The sequence below is a fragment of the Peromyscus eremicus genome, chromosome 3 (genome assembly GCF_949786415.1).
Source record: "Peromyscus eremicus chromosome 3, PerEre_H2_v1, whole genome shotgun sequence".
Classification (NCBI taxonomy): Eukaryota; Metazoa; Chordata; class Mammalia; order Rodentia; family Cricetidae; genus Peromyscus; species Peromyscus eremicus.
In genome coordinates, this window is record NC_081418.1 from 17,744,138 (window position 1) to 17,760,582 (window position 16,445).

Sequence of the window (16,445 nt, forward strand, 5' to 3'; positions counted from 1 at the left end):
AAACCCAAACAAACTGATGAGGAAACCCATGTATTTTTAGCTTTTCAAAGTAGGGCAAGAAGTGACTTGTTTATTTTCTAATGTGGTGTAAGTGGCAAGCAGCTTCTCTTCCCTACAGATGAATTATCTCTGAAAACTCAGTTAATTAAGTTTTATCTGAACAAATTCATTCATCTTTCCAAACCAGACCCTTCCCCTTGAAAATGGTTGTGCTTTTCTTGGTGTTTGTTAAGTCAGAAAATGAAGCACATATTCCCAACATTCATAGGGCCCTGCATTGAGTTTCTAGTGAGGTTATGTCTTATGTTGCTACTATGCTAATTTATACTTACTTCATAGCCTAGGTAAATGTTTACAGGATGATCATTCTAATACTGTTCCAGAAGTTATCATGGAGACTTGTATTACTGGCTAAAGTTTGAAGTATATAGTATAATGGAAAGTGTGAGAGGTTTTTCATTATTTCTTCTATTTGATTGTATGTTGTTGTAGGTCTCTAAAAAAGTAGCAGATTTGATTCTTGAAAAACAGCCTGCTTATGTAAAGGTAGGAAACTCTTTGCCACTTATTGTAGTAAAATTTTAAAATTGTTTGGGTGACTTACTTGAAACTTAAGATATACAAAAGTTATTCTTTTGTCTGTATTCTATAGCAATATAGTGTGTGCATGTGTACACATGTGTGTATGTGTATATTTGTAACATTTTACTAAATTGAATATAGAAGAACCAATGAAAATTGCTCTCATGAACTTTGTGTCAGTTGTATACATTGGTAATTCAATCTGGGTCATTGTGAAAGTACATTGCTATTGGAACTCGATCTGTATAGCTGGATCTCTGTCCTCACAAGAAACAGAGAGCCTTACATTGGAGAGAAGGTTTGTTGGATAAGAATGCTTGAGGCATATGCATGGGTTTGGATTCCAGTACCCATGTGAGGAGTTGGGTTGTTTATATGTGTGCCTGTAACTCCAGTGCTGTGGGACTTGGAGACAGAAGGATCACTGCAGCTTGCTGGTTGCCAGCCTAGCTCTGGGTTCAGTGAGAGACCCTGTCTAAAAGGACCATGGAAGAGTGACAGAGCAGGACATCCAGTATCCTCTGGCTTCTGTGTGCATGCACAATTTCTCATAGTACACACATATATTGAAAAGGGAGGAAAAAAAGAAATGAAAAGCTTTCAAAATTCATGGAAACCCCTTAGCAAACAGAAATCAGGTTTGTCATATCCTTAATTACATTGTAAAGTTATGTTGGGCAGAAACATACATAAATGGATATATTATTGGTATGTATTCCTGCCTGAAACAGATTGGGTTTAGATTTCCTTCCAATACTGACTAAATATTTTGTCATTTGTCATTGTGGAAATCAATTGGAAGTAGGTATTTTAAATTAATTTTCATGTAATGTTCTAACAGTTTTCAAGTTGAAGTATCTTTGTTACTAGTTTGTTTTCAAAGCTGGCTTTTCTTTGAAAACACTAGAGTCTTTGCTAGAGTGTCATATGAGTAGGAAGACAGCAAATGCCTGAGACCATAATCTGTCTTCTCTTGCCACAGGAGCTTGAAAGAGTGACTTCGTTGCAGACAGGTCTTCAGCTGGCTGCTGTTATCTGCACAAATGGGAGGAGGTATTGCTTTCTATGAGTTTGTTCGCTAAGCTCAGAACTATTTCAAGAGCAGCTCTGAGATCTCTTGTTGATCCTGTGGTATTGTTGATATTGTTGATACCATAATATGTAGAGTACCTTTCAGTAAGCAGACAGGTAATCTAAACCTGCTGAATACCCACAGATTTTCTTATAGTTTAGAAAATCGATGAAACTAGTACCCCCACTGTTTGTAGTGAAGAACCAGTGCGTTCTCCCTGCCTCCTTCCTTCTCTCTGTTATAGGCTATTTTTGTAATACACAATAGAAACAGATTATAAGAAAAGAAAAAGAAACAACAAACGCTACATCAGTTCCAGTTTTTTTTTTTATTACTAGGTTTACAAATAATAAGATTATTCTGTCAACTTTTGCACTGTTTTGAGATGCCTGTTCTTAATCGCTGTACTTTGTTTACCATGGCCATGAGAGTTGATGGGTTGGCACCAGTCCACCCACGTATGTGAGTGACGCTCCTCATTTCAGTAGTAACCTAGGTCTCTAGCTCATTGCGTGCCTAACTGCTGTGTGGGTAGTACTCCCGTTGTATAGGAAGTTCTCATGCTGTTGTTCCCATCCTCAGACACTTGAATATTGCGAAGGAAGGTTTTACTCAGGCCAGCTTGGGCCTTCTTGCAAATCAAAGGAAGCGTCAATTGCTGATTGGACTTCTGAAGTCATTGAGAACCATAAAAACGTTGGTATGTATGAGTCACTTTTTAATAATTAAAACTTGTAGACTAGAGAGATGGTTCAGTAATTAAGAGCCTGAACTGCTCTTCTAGCAGACTTGAGTTCAGTTCCCAGCACCCACTTTAGGTGGCTCACACCTGCCTGTGACTCTAGGTGGCTGGGAGTCTGGAGCCTCTAGCCTCGTCAAGCACCTGCACTCACATGCTGATACTGCCCCACTCCTACGTACACATAATTTAAATTAAAAAAATCTTCAAAAAAATAATAGTTTCAGAGTTGAAACAGATTTGACCTTTGATTTTTTTCCTTTTCAGCAAAGAACTGATGTACGCCTAAGTGAAATGCTAGAGGTAAGCTAACAAACTTTGTAAATTTCTTGATGCTAAATTAATATTACAAAGAAAAATCATAGAGGATAAAATTCTGATTGAATTTGATTGGTATCTTCCATAAGGGGAACATTTAACAGGAAAGGTACTCGAGCCTTTTTTGTCAACATATTTGGAAAATGAAGTTTGTTTAGGAAAACATTTACTTTGTAGTGGCCTTTGCATGCTGGCTTTAGGCTTTTGCCTTTGTCCAAACAATCAAATTAAATTTCACAGTGAACTTATAGAAGTGACTTCTGAAATGAGTAATATTTTCCTTATATTTGGTATTTCATATAGTAATTAGTTTTTTTAGCTAGCCGTCTGTTTCTCTTTGGTATTCTCTGTCACAGTAAGCCTTAATAAAGCATAATGACAAATATTATGGAAAATTACACTTGATCTTCCTGGGATAAGTACTTTGTCATTGTCTTAGCGTCATGGTGTTTGGATTATATCTACTGGATTTAAATACAAGCATAAAGAAATATTTTTGTGGTTTTCTGTATAACCAGTGTTACTTCTAAACCATAACTACTCCACTAGGCTCTGAGACATCTATGGGAAATACTCATTTGACATTAAATTGCTATTTGGCTAACAGCATGTTCTTAAGTTACTCTGTTAATTAGTTAATTACTATAACAAAATGCCTGAGAGAATAAACTAATAGAAGGGAGCTTTCTCCTCAGGGTTTCCAAGGTTTCAGTTTATGGTCACTTGGGTCTGTTGTTTTTAAGGCTGTAGTGAGGCAGTCCAGCATGGCAGAGGACCTAGCAGATACATATCACTTTACTCGTCTCTTGGCAGCCAGGAAGGGGAGAGGGATGCTGAGGGGAGGGCACATCCACAGTGACCTTCCTTCCAGTTGGCCCTACTTCTTGAAGACTGCACTACAGGCTGGCCACCAAGACTATCACATGGGTCTTTGGGATATAGTTCAGTTTTAAGCTATGCAGTTATCAATATTTTTTCAGAAATATTTATTGATCGCTTGGTGGTAAAATAGTTGAAACTTACTTGTGAATAGAATTCTATAGCTGGAATGTTTCTCTCCGGGCCCCGCCAAGCCCCCACAGTCCCGCAGTCCACTTATAAAATAATCACTCAGAAGCTTATATTACCTATAAACTGTATGGTCATGGCTCAGGCTTGTTATCTAGTTCTTATATCTTAAATTAACCCATTCTATTAATCTGTAAGTTGCCATGTGGCTCGTGGCTTACCGGTATCTTAACATCTGCTTCTTATCGCAGCTGCTAGCAGCAGCTGTTGACTCAGCCCTCCTGTTCCCAGAATTCTCCTCTCTCTTTGTCCCGCCTATACTTCCTGCCTGGCTACTGGCCAGTCAGTATTTTATTTATCAATCAGTCATCCATAGCAGAATGCAGACTGTTTGGCACATTTTTTAGAAACATTACAAGAAGATACCCCACAGCTAGAGAAAATCCTCCCTGGGAAGCATCTCTGACTCTGTAAGTCATTATCTGGGGAAGCTGTTACCCAGTATTCGAAGGAGCAGAGTAGTTGCACAGTTTTTCTCTATGTATATTTTAGACCTGAGGTTAGTTGCCTGTTGTGTTAGTCATCAGTCATTAGCAGTTTGCTGTTTGATTAGAGGCATATTGTCGGGTTATCAGCAGCAGTGTGTTCTTATCAGGCCTTTTAACGCCGTGTTTCTAGTCTGATGTCTTCCACTCTGTCTTAGGAGGAGGACTACCCAGGAGCTATTCAGCTGTGCCTAGAGTGTCAGAAGGCTGCCAGCACTTTCAAACACTACAGCTGTATAAGGTAAGGCACTATACACATTTTAACCTGATTCTATTGTCTGTCATTTTATTTAGGGCCTGTTCAGCATATGATGTTAATAAGCATTGAGGCTTAATATGGAGTTCTTGGTTTAACACTTGTGTTCTTAATGGGCACTACAGTAAAGTAATGCACAGCTGTTAAGGTATGGAAGAGCAGATGCTTTTCAGTCCTTCCCCTTGTTACCTCTGGAAACTCTTTTCATGGTCTTTTCAGTCTTAGTGATGTCATTTTGGTACACATAGGTGAGAATAAATCTGTTCCCATCTTCCTTGGGTCTCTTGAGGACTATTCCTCTAAGCCAGTGGTTCTCAGCTTGTGGGTCGTGACCCCCTTGGGGTCATTTCACAGATATTTAATATCAGATGGCCTGCATCTCAGATATTTATACTGTGATTCATAGCAGTAGCAAAATTACTGTTAGGACGTAGCAATGGAGTAATTTTATGGTTGGGGGTCACTACAACATGAGGAACTGTACTAAAGGTTGCAGCATTGGGAAGGTTGAAAACCACTGGACTAAGCTTTGTCCATCATGGAAATATTGAGAGTATTATTTCAGCTTGTTTTAAAGATCCAGATGGTTCAAATGGTTAGTCTTTTGGAAAATTTAAATATTATTTCAGTTTATATAATAACCATCTTTGTGGTATTTAATGATTGCATTTTAATGTGTTTTGCTTCTTGTTTGAAGTGGATATTTAAAAAATATACAGTGCTGAACTGGCTGCCATTATTAACTGTCATTATTAAAAAATTTGACAACAGCATTTCCACTTAACTGGATTATCTAAGTGAATATAGAATTTCCTCTAGTATGTTGACTAAACTCAGGAGTTCCTTTCTTCCCTTCTCCCTCCATTCTTTTTAATATTTTTGCTTTGCAAAGGTGGGAATTGAACCCAGGGCCTTGCACAGATACTTGGAACCTTCTGACATGTTCTGAGTTCCAAAAAAAGCATAGAGTGCCCATTTAGTTATTTTTTTGGTACATTTGTTATGGTGGTAATAACTTGGCTTTGGGAGGCGGTTGTGCATCTACTGAGTGTTTATACCAGGTTCTTTGCTTTGAATGTGAAGGGACTGTGGGGGACCATACACAGTGCAGCCAGTAGAAACCTTTGTGTGCTCTTGCATGGACTGGACAGAGCTAGAACTGGGCATGCAAAGCCAACAGTGCCCATGCACTAGGAGTACTGAGATCTCACTTTTTTCCAGGAGTCGCCCTTGGGGGTCTTCTAGGAGGACCTGAAGGAAGAAGGGACTGAGGAATTGTTAGGACAAAATAAAAGAGCCATGGATGATAAATTCCTACACCATGAGTGAAATCTTATTTTTATTTGCCAGGCAAAATGAAGACTGAGAATATCTGTTGTATTTATCAACAAAGCAGTCATAACCAACCATTTTGGGGTCAGATTTAGGGAGAGTTGGCTGAAGTGGAGGTGTAAAATGAGGAAATTTTGTGAAAACATGTGGAATTAAGAAAGAAACTTGAATATTTGGAAGATGATGGAAAAGAGTAAGAACTGGAAAGTAAAATAGAACATAAAATGCCAGGACTTTGCAAGGATTGACTTTGCAAAGGTCACTGTCTATTACAGGAGGAAAGGGTGAGCATAGAATTTGGAGGCAGGAAATTGAGGAAGCTAGTTAGCTGTTGAAACTATACTTTCCATTAATTAAAAATTCTATTTTAGTTATGCTAAAGTAAATGTCTTATATAACAAGATTTGGCTGTAAAATGTCTGAAAGTAATTCCGATTTGGGCTTTTTAAAGTTAGTAGGAAGTGCCTCTCAAGAACTTTTATATATTAATGGATATTGTGATAGACGGAAGGGGTGTTATCAGACATGAAATTGATCTGAATGATAGTCTCAATTAATAGTTGCTTGATCTTAGAAAGCACACATTGTTTGTATACGTGAGAGAGAGTGATGTGTGTGAGGCTTGTCTTTTTCTATAAATGGGTAGAGGTACACTTGTATGTGCCAAGAAAGTTGGGGTCGCATGAGTTCACCCTAGGTCCCTAAGAAAACTGCTGAATGGAGTTGGGTTTTTACCATGTGATTTCTCTAACTGTGCAGCTCTGTAGGGCTGTTTGCTCTCTGCCCACAGGAGCACAGTTTGCTTTGTCCTGCCTAGCTCTGCCACTTCCCATTTCACTCCATCTCTCTATACTACTCCTTGTTCCTGTTTGGGAGAAACATGTTTCTTTCTCTTTAAGAAATAGTTACTCAGTTTTGAGATTGATTTATAGTTTTATGTATTAACAGTTACATATTTATGGAGTACAAAGTGATATTATAATTTCCCTATAAGGCATGGAATGATTAAATCAATCCAATTAACCTATTATGACCTCAAATATTTGATTTTCTGTGATTAAAAACATTTGAGTTTTTATTCCTATAGCAATATTGAAGTAGACTGTCTTCAGTTAGTGGCATTCTGTCTTTTGTGCAACAGATCTCTAAAATGCAGAACTTGCTCTGTGTTACTAAGGCTTTGTGTCCTGTGATGATCCAGTGAATCCCCAGTGTGTAGACCTGAGAATCAGTAAAAAACAATTTGACACTCTATTAATCTTAGGAGTAATATTTAATTTACAATTGAATCTCTATACTTGAATTTTAAGTACTATTTAAGTCTTTGATTCTTGTTGAATACTAGAGATCATTAATATTCTCCTATGATTATTTATTTGTATTTATCCATTTATTTATTTATTGATCCATCTAGCTATCATCTTTCTATCTCTCCTCTCTCTCTCTCTTTCTCTCTTTCTATCTATCTATCTATCTATCTATCTATCTATCTATCTATCTATCTATCTATCTATCTATCTAGTTTGAGACAGAGGTTGCCGGGAACTTGCTACGTATGTAGGCTGGTCTCTAACTTGTGACTCTGCCTCCCTAGTGTTGGGATTGAAGGTGTGTGCTACCATGCCTGCCTCCTTCCCTTAGTAGAAATGTCTTTAAAAGAACTACTTCATGATTTAGAACATTTCTTCATTCTGATAGATTTTTTTTCTTAAGTTTCAATTAAGTTTGTATGAACTATGTATCTCCATGTCATAATTTGGTCTTGATTGTTTGAGGGTTCTTGTCACATGACTCCTTGATTTGAAGTAAAATGGAAAGATTGAGGTTGAGCAAAGAGGTCTAGTGGGCTAAGAGGAGGTGCAGAGTAGATTAGAGACAACCTGGGCTGACTCTTGAGGTTCTGAAAGCAGGAAAACTAGAATTCACAGTTTGCTTTTGCGTAAGGAAACTGGCCCTGTGTGAGAGACCTCACCTAAGATGCCTGCAGTTTAACATTCACTGTTCCAAGTGAGACTTGAGGCACTCCATTGGCTACAAAGTAAAAGGCAGCAAGCGCCTCTTCTGTGTCTTTGTTGAGATGTGCTGTGTTTCAGAATCCTTAATAAAATAAACTATAATACCAATTTTGTTCACTTTATGATTGACAGAGAACCTCTGCAATGTTATTTGAAAATTCTTGAGTTGATTGACATGGAGTCATATAGTTGAAATTTACTGGGAATAAGATTCACAATGTGCTTATGTTAAAGTGTATCAGAATGAAGTATTTAATTTCTTTTTCACTTGAAATTTATCTAAATCAGTTTCAAGAAAAGTTGTCCCGAAAGTCATAACTACTTTATTACTTTTTATTTCATTGGAGAGAAACTTCTTGACAGACCCTGAGAGCTCTGTGTTATGTGTGGGAAGTTTGTGAACTAGTTTGTTCAGTACTGCACTTTACCATAACACAATGTTTAAAGAATCCTATATGTTTTTTCTCAGACTATGATCTCGACAGTTTTCTGAACTTCAGTTATATAGTAAATGTCCACAGCTTTTAGCTATGGACACATCTGTGCTGAGGATTTTCCTTCTTTGTTTTCCCAAATCATTACGAATAAGAATTCATAATGTTTGGAGATGTTTGACTGTTTAGCATCCTTAGGTGTGGACTTCACACTTGTTCTGATTGATTGTGTTAAGTTAGGCAGGGGACTTCTGGATGAATTGAGGACAGAGACGTGATTATAGCCAAAGTCATCTTACCAGTTCTGCTGTAGTCATCATACCTGCCTTGGGAGGTTGTAGAGACACTCCATGGCTTCTCAGGGTTGTTGGTTTAGTTTTACAGTGTTGGGAAGTTAGGTCTTCTTTGAGGCTTGTGGATAAATTCTCCTTCCCATGAGCAGATTTGGAACCCTCTAGGATGGCTCTAAGCTAAACAGACTAATATTTTCATGGACCATGGATATAAACTATAAATTTTGGAATTCCATTTACTTATATTCATTCTAAAAGTCTTAGAACTTGCCCAAACCACATAGGAAGATGTGATAATTGAGTAACAGGTGGTCAGTATGTGTTAGACTCAGGAAATCTTAGAGCTAGAAGTCTATTGGAGTTGGCCTACCTTCTATACAAACTGATGCCCAGAGATTTTTAAGGGAATAATTGACTTGAAACCAGACCAGGCAAAGTTCAGCACAATGCTGATTTTCTGTATACTATCTTGTCTTTTTGTATCATCAGATTTGTGTAAAGGTTTGATTTATTTTCAGTCTTCCTAAGATGTGTGTGTGTGTGTGTGTGTGTGTGTGTGTGTGTGTGTGTGTAGAGCAGGTACATAAAAGCACTTAATTAGTTATTTATGGGTACATTGTCTTTACGTTTTCTCTAGTGATGCCTGGACTCAGCAGAAGCATTCAGTCCATTCTGTTGGGCTTGCAGAGAGCTTTTAAAAGCTCTTAGCCTTCCATCTTAGAACTAGTGTTTTGTTTTTTTTTTTTTTTTTAAACCACAATGTAGCTGTTATTTATCAAAATGTTTATGGGTAAATCTTTTTAATATACTTTGATTAAGTGACTAAAATGACTTGAACTCAGCATTTCTAAGTGATACCCAAGGACTTCTTTAAAAGCTGCACAGCTAATGCCCACTCCTTTATCACTAATTTCTCTCTGTATATTTAATTAGTAGTCAGTTGTGGGCAAACTGCAGTTGGAGATTTTGAGAGCCTCTTTAATAAAATGAAATTGATTTCTAGATTTTATATTTATAGGCTTCTACATGCTGTTTACATATCATGCTCACAGAAAGAGAATGTTGCAGCTGTAAATAAGAACTGCAGTAAAACAACAGCTAGATTTACAGTTTTGCAAATAACCGTTTTTATAGTGACTGCATAGTATGAATGGATTTAGAGACGCTTCTTTTCTCTCCAAGTGAGACTGTTCCCTAAAGGAAGTGATTACTAGTTCTGCAATGCCACCGTGTTGTCATTCTTGTTCTCTGTCGCTCTAGCTCCAGCTCCAGCTCCAGCTCACATGGCAGAGGAGAGTCTCTAGGTTTAGCTCTGCCTATTTCTCTGTTGCCGAAGCACCTGCAGACCCAGAGTCTAATGGGCTGTTTTGCTTCTCCTTCTCCTTCTGTCTTTATGGTCTTAGGTATTAAAGTAGAAATGGGAGCTAATGAATGATTTTTCTTCGCATTGCAGATATGACCCACAGATTTTTGTTTGGCCAAGTCAGGTAGTGAGTTTAGTCCTGGGGAGTCACTGAGGAAGGACTTGTCTCCTGGAGGCACAGTCACAGTCCCCATTGTTTAATAGAGGGGACGATGAACAGAGTAATGATATCTTTGGGGAACAGGAAGTGAGCAGAAGAGAATCTCCTAGAGAAGATGACGTTTGGGACTGGAAAGCTAGGTGGGTGCTTGGTAGAAGAGGTATTCTAGTTGTGAAAACTGTGAGCAGGAATAGAGGTTGTGAAAGTCTGGGGTTTGGTCAGGGAAGTGCGTGCAGTCCATATGGATAAAGGATAAAGCGTTGAAAAGTGAATGGGAGGTCCAGGGTCTCACACTCCATGCTGACTTTTGCTTTGTCCTTACTTTTTGGGAAGCTACCAAAGTGTATATTGAACATGGGACGTTGTTGTCATCTTACTTTTGATTTAGGTACTGCAAACTTCCTTGTGTTTAAGAACCAGGCAGGCAACAACAATGTGAAAGTGTGGGTAAAGACCACAGGGAGTAGGGCAGGAGGGCCCATGGGCCGGGGAGAACTTGTTCTGGAGTGGTTATTTATTTATTTATTATTTATTTATTGAAGAAAATCTGCATTCTGCTTATAAGTATTTCTTTAACCTATCGCTGTGGATCCTAACATGAGTCAGTTCTGGCTAGAAATCTGAATATTTTTAAGGCATAAACCCTGAAATACTGGGGGCTTAAGGATCTAGTTTTGCTCACTGTTGGCTTTACCAGAGAATTTAACTGCCAGCATCTGAGTTTAGGTGAAAAAATATATATGATAAGCTTGGTATGTTTTTAAAAAAGTAAAATTTTCTCTCTAGGTTTGAACATTTATCCTTTAGACTGTCAAAGACTTCATGCTGCTGGGTTTCCTTTCTGGTGGATTGCTTTGTACCTTTATGGCTGTCTGTATACCTGGCTCCTTATGATGTTAGCTCCTTGGTGTGCATTGAGAGGCTCTGGAAGGAGCAAGACAAGGAGCCCATGTAGGTCTATAGTATGAGAATAGGGTTGTCAAGGGTGCTTTGGCAATGAATGTTCCTCTTTATTAAAAAAAATTATAAAATTCTTCCAGAGGCTAGTGACATCAGAAGTAAACTTTCTTCTTTTTTGTATGTTTTTCTGCCCTTCAGCTACTAGAGTGCTTTGATCTTATGCATGGTGAATTGTGCATTGTGATCCTCCCTATTTGCATGGGCTACTAGGAATTTGAGAGCCAAGTTTATCATTAGCAGATAACATTGAAAATAACCTAAGATTTCAGTGTGTTGAACTAAATCTTATACTCATTACTTTAAAAAATTTGTCAGTGTTTTTTGAGATTGAATTTATTTTATTGGACTTCAGAGACCCTTTTTTGATAATATATAATTAAAATAGTATCAACTTGAAGATTTTTGTCTGTTACAAATAGGCTCCAAGAATTATGTGTGCACTTTGACTAGATGTGTGTACAGCCCTGTAACAGCTGAGAGATAGCCTGCCTGAGTGTGGACCACAGCAGCCTTTAAAGTTTTCCAGAGAGCTTATTGGAATGTTCCCCTCGTTCAAGCATTGCTTGAATGTTCCATTTGTTGCACATCCAGCCAGAGTTGGAGGATGCAATCTTGATTTAAAAATATCTTCTGGCCATTCTGCTTGTTACTTTGCTGTCTTTCATAGCTGCTTTTCCAGAATGACTGATGGACTCAAGTGCCACTTATTGTTTTATTTTGTTTCTGTGCATTTGAATATCCCCTTTGCCAAGTGTCTGTTGGAGCCATTTGCCATATGTCCCCTCCATCCTTTGTCCTTTCAGCCTCACAGTCTCATTGCTGTGACTTTACAATGAGGCGTTGCTAACCTCGTCCTGTGAGATTGTCTCAGCTGCTCTTAGCTCTTAAGTTGCTACAGAGACTTAGAAGCCACTTACTGGTTCCTCCAAATAAAAAAGAAGGCTTGCTCAGCTTTTGATTAGAGTTGGTTGTTATAGGAGATCACTTTGGTGAGCACATTGGTGGAGATTTTATCTGTTATCATGCTGTGCTCTGTCATGTATTTAAGCCTAGTTTACTTCAGCTTGGCATTGTATTACATAGCTTTTGTTAACCTTTCTAGGTATATGGTCCCATTCAATTGTATTTTTAAAAAGTTTGTTTTCTATTTCTTTATTCCTGTGTTGTAAAAATTAACTTTATTTGTGAAATTTTACTTTTTATTTAAATTATGCCTTTTAATTTTAAAATGTACTGTGAACTTTTAATTCTTAATTCTCTATAGATTCTTTAGTTATTTCTTTCTCTTATCTAACTGTACTGCTTGTCATCAGTAGCCCATATTACTGCACATACTGGAGGTACTGGTTTGTTCTTCACTCATCAGCCATATTTACTTAGCATTTAATCTTTAAAAACAGATACCTCTAACACTCTTTTCTTTGGTAGTGAGCTGAATTCAAAGCTGCAGGACACTTTGGAACAAATTGAGGTAAGGAGCTTTACAACAAGTTGGGCAGCATTTTCCTTTTGGGGGTGTTTGTCCAGGCAGTCACAGCATTCTTTTCTACGTTTGTTTTCTTTCTCTCACCCCTAGATCACTACATTCAAATCTCTTGTGTTTTATTTGAAATGTCCATGTATAGTCAGAGTAATTCACTTGTAAACTAAATAATGTTTCTAGAATTAGGGGCCTGAAGGCAGAATTTGGAAATGTCACTGTTTCTAGAAATAGTAATCTCCAAATTGGAGATAGATGTGTTGTCATGTTGTAGTATAATAGAAACACTTTCCACAGTAATTTGTAAATTACTTATCCTTTGGCCCAGTAACTTGATTTCATTGTAATTATTAACTGGTTAAAAACCCTCCTAAATTCCAGAACCTCCTAATACCATGTTCAGATTAAAAATGTGTAAGTAGGAAGAAAAGGGTTTATCATGAAGCTTCCTCATCCTCCTGCTTACATCAGAATCCTCCTGCCTTGTTGGCAGTATTTCCAAAGCAGGGGGCTCATTTTAATAAGCAATAAGTTACTGGATTCTCTTCTTATCTTTCGCTTTCCTGGTTCGGGTACCATAATTGTACAAGTTAGATTGTCAAATGACTTTTTGTTAAAGAAGTCCTTGCTCATAAATAGTTATTTGCTAATTATAACAATGTCTGTTTGTTTGTTAATCACAAAAGCAACTGACTTGAATTATGTAAGTAAATAGTACTCAATATTTTTAATGAGGACTTTCTGTTGAGAACTCAGTATTTATTCAGTCTTTTTTTTCTTTTTCTTTTTTCTTTTGCTACTTTGAGTCAGGGTTACTCTGTGTAACAGCTCTGGCTGTCCTGGAACTCTCTCTGTGGACCAGGTTGGCCTGGAACTCAGAGATCCACCTGCCTCTACTTCCCAAGTGCTGGGATAAAAGGCATGTGCCACCACTGCTGGGCTCTCTATTAATTCTTAATACAAAATATTATTATATGCATGTAGAAAAAATCATTGTTTAAAAATGAAATCATTGTAATAGAAACTCAATAAAAAGTGCATTTAAGATGGAAAAGCTAGCCGGGTGGTGGTGGTGCATGTCTTTAATCTCAGCACTCAGGAGGCAAAGGCAGGTGGATCTCTTGAGTTTGAGGCCAGCCTGGTCTATAGATCTAGTTCCTTGAAACTCTGTCTTGAAAAACCAAAAAAAAAAAAAAAGGAAAACTTAATCGGGTGTGTATTTTCAAAGTCAGTGTTTGGTTGAGAATTACTTTTTCTTGATTGCAAAGTGATTTTTGTTTTTTTTTTATAACCCCACACATTCAGTTTATATAATTATGTAGTTTTAGCAGATCTTTGAGGAAATATAAAGCTAAGAAATACTATAAAGTAAGGTCTCTTGAAAAACTATACTTACTTTGTTTTTTTCTGAAATGCATAGGTTTCAAGGCAAATAAATTGATAATAATGCTAATTTTTTTTATATAAAACTTAATTAAATGGCTAATTATAATTTACTTATACTTGGTTTTGACTAATCCAGTATAATGGCAAATAGTTATTAATTATGAAGGAAGGGGAAGGTAGTCTCAATATTTTCTTTCTATTGCTTGAAAACAGTTTTCTCATCACCTCTTTTTCTGTTGATTGCATAGGAACAATTGGATGTAGCTCTTTCCAAAATCTGCAAGAATTTTGACATTAATCATTATACTAAGGTTCAGCAAGCTTATCGACTTCTTGGAAAAACACAGGTTAGTTCTAAACAGAGTTCATAATTAGGAACCCATCAACCTTCATGACTGAGTCTGAATATTACCAATGTGGTCCTTACAAAATTTCACTTAAAGTATATTTTAGTGCTGAATTAATAGGGGTAACATGATATTAACAGAGTCTCAGAGTGTAAATAATGTGACTGAAACAGCCTAAAAGTTTGTTTTGAATGATGTTTGCCAGGTTTAATATTTTCACAATTTTCTGTAGGATTTAAGGAAGTATATTATACTTGAGAGACTGAGACAGGAAGACTGCACACCAAGGGAAGTTTGGGCTGCACAGCAAAAACCAAACCTGTTTTCAAACAAACAAACAAACAAACAAACAATGGCAAACGAAGGAAAGAAAAGTACAAGCAAATTCAAATTCAATGAGAGGTTACATGTAGTGTTTTGTACCTTAAGTCTTGGTCCTCTGATGTGGATCTTAATCTGGGGCTTTGTTTGTTCCTAGATGGTCTAGCCTGACTCCCTCAAACAGTATATAAGCTGTTACTCATTGGGTACATTTGTCAGATAGGTCCGTTCATCTAGCAGATTTCCCCAATACCGACGCTTGCCATGTAATGTGCACTCGTTATCCCAAGTCTTCCATGAAAAACATGAAACAAGGGTCATGCATGTCCTCTGTGCCTAGAATGATGCATGTATTCAGTCAACTTTTAAACATGATAGACACAAGCTTTTTTTCTTTTTCTTTCTTTTAAATGGTGCCGTGTTTTGGAAGGAAATATAAGACTTTTACGAAATGTTTTAAATTCTGTTTACCATTTAAAGTGCCTACTTTTTGTATCTTGTTAATTTCCATTATCTTAAGCTGTGTCTTGGGAAAACTGCAAGAAGAAAGTCGCTTGGCTTTTCTGAGTGGCATGTGTAAAGACCTTTGGAAATAGAATTATGACTTTTAATTTCCTCCATAAGATTGTTTTGTGTTCATTAAATATACATTTGTACCTACTTGCCATATTGCTCCAGGTGCCAGAAAATAGACTATCATATATGTTCTGTTCTGGTCAGGGGTGCTGTCTTATTCAGTGTTCTATTGCTGTGAAGAGCCACCATGACCAAGACAACTCTTATAAAAGAAGACATTTAATTGAGGGTTTGCTTATAGTTTCAAAGGGTTAGTTCATTGTTACCATGATGGGGAGCATGGCAGCGTGCAGATGGACATGAAGCTGGAGAAGTAGCTGAGAGCTTCACATCCTGATCTGTAGACAGCAAGCAGAGAGGGGGGTCTAGGTCGGAGTCAGGCTTTTTGAAACCTCAGACCCCACCCCCAGTGACACACCTCCAAGACCACACTTACTCCAACAAGGCCAAATCTCCTAATCTTCTAATCCTTTCAAACAGTTCCACTTCCTGGTGACTAAGCATTCAAACATATGAGCCTGTGGGGGCCATTCTTAATTCAGACCACCACATATACACATGTTAAGTTTGTAAGTGAAGATGCTGTCGGGTGCTATAGGAAATGCTGCAAAGATCCATAACCAGAGAAAGCAAAAAGAGTGGTGAGAAGTGCTAATTTCAATACGTTGGTCAGGAAGCTCACCATTGAGGAATGTCCTGAACAGTATAAGGGAGTGTGTATCTGGTAGGACAGAGGACACAGAGCTACAACTATAAATGACATGGTTGAGAATGGACAAGAATACCAGTTAGCAAACAGAGCAGGAGCAGTTTCACAATTGACACTCAGCCTGAGTGGGGGGATGCCGTGGCTATGTGAGAGCTTCTTTGCAAACAGTTTATACCGTAGTTAATTGTAAGGATGATAATGATCTCTATGTTATAGTTATAGTTGATGAGGGTTTTCTTCTATGTTTTGTCAAATCATTTGACATTTATTAAGACTATGAATTACATCATGTGTTTTTCTTTCCTAGACTGCAATGGATCAACTTCATATGCACTTCACTCAAGCCATTCACAACACTGTGTTTCAAGTTGTGCTTGGCTATGTGGAGCTGTGTGCAGGAAACACAGATACAAAGTTCCAGAAGCTGCAATATAAAGATCTCTGTACGGTATGCGTTCATTTCACCATTGTTCTTCACTCCCTTTGGTTTTAAGGCAGTAGCTCCCCACTTCTTTGTACCTACTCTCCGAAGATGCCACTGAAGTAAAA

The 16,445-nt window shown here is 37.6% G+C and overlaps 1 protein-coding gene across 2 annotated transcripts in view; it reads left to right on the forward strand.

The window, feature by feature from the left end:
• Positions 1 to 16,445, forward strand: part of Vps50 (VPS50 subunit of EARP/GARPII complex) — a 114,989-nt gene that overhangs the window by 20,209 nt on the left and 78,335 nt on the right. For both annotated transcript variants that reach the window (XM_059257341.1, XM_059257340.1), the window contains exons 5-12: positions 493 to 546; positions 1,565 to 1,635; positions 2,237 to 2,354; positions 2,661 to 2,696; positions 4,423 to 4,505; positions 12,506 to 12,548; positions 14,192 to 14,290; positions 16,204 to 16,344. In XM_059257341.1, coding sequence (XP_059113324.1) covers positions 493 to 546; positions 1,565 to 1,635; positions 2,237 to 2,354; positions 2,661 to 2,696; positions 4,423 to 4,505; positions 12,506 to 12,548; positions 14,192 to 14,290; positions 16,204 to 16,344 — 645 coding nt within the window. The remainder of the gene's footprint in view (positions 1 to 492; positions 547 to 1,564; positions 1,636 to 2,236; positions 2,355 to 2,660; positions 2,697 to 4,422; positions 4,506 to 12,505; positions 12,549 to 14,191; positions 14,291 to 16,203; positions 16,345 to 16,445) is intronic.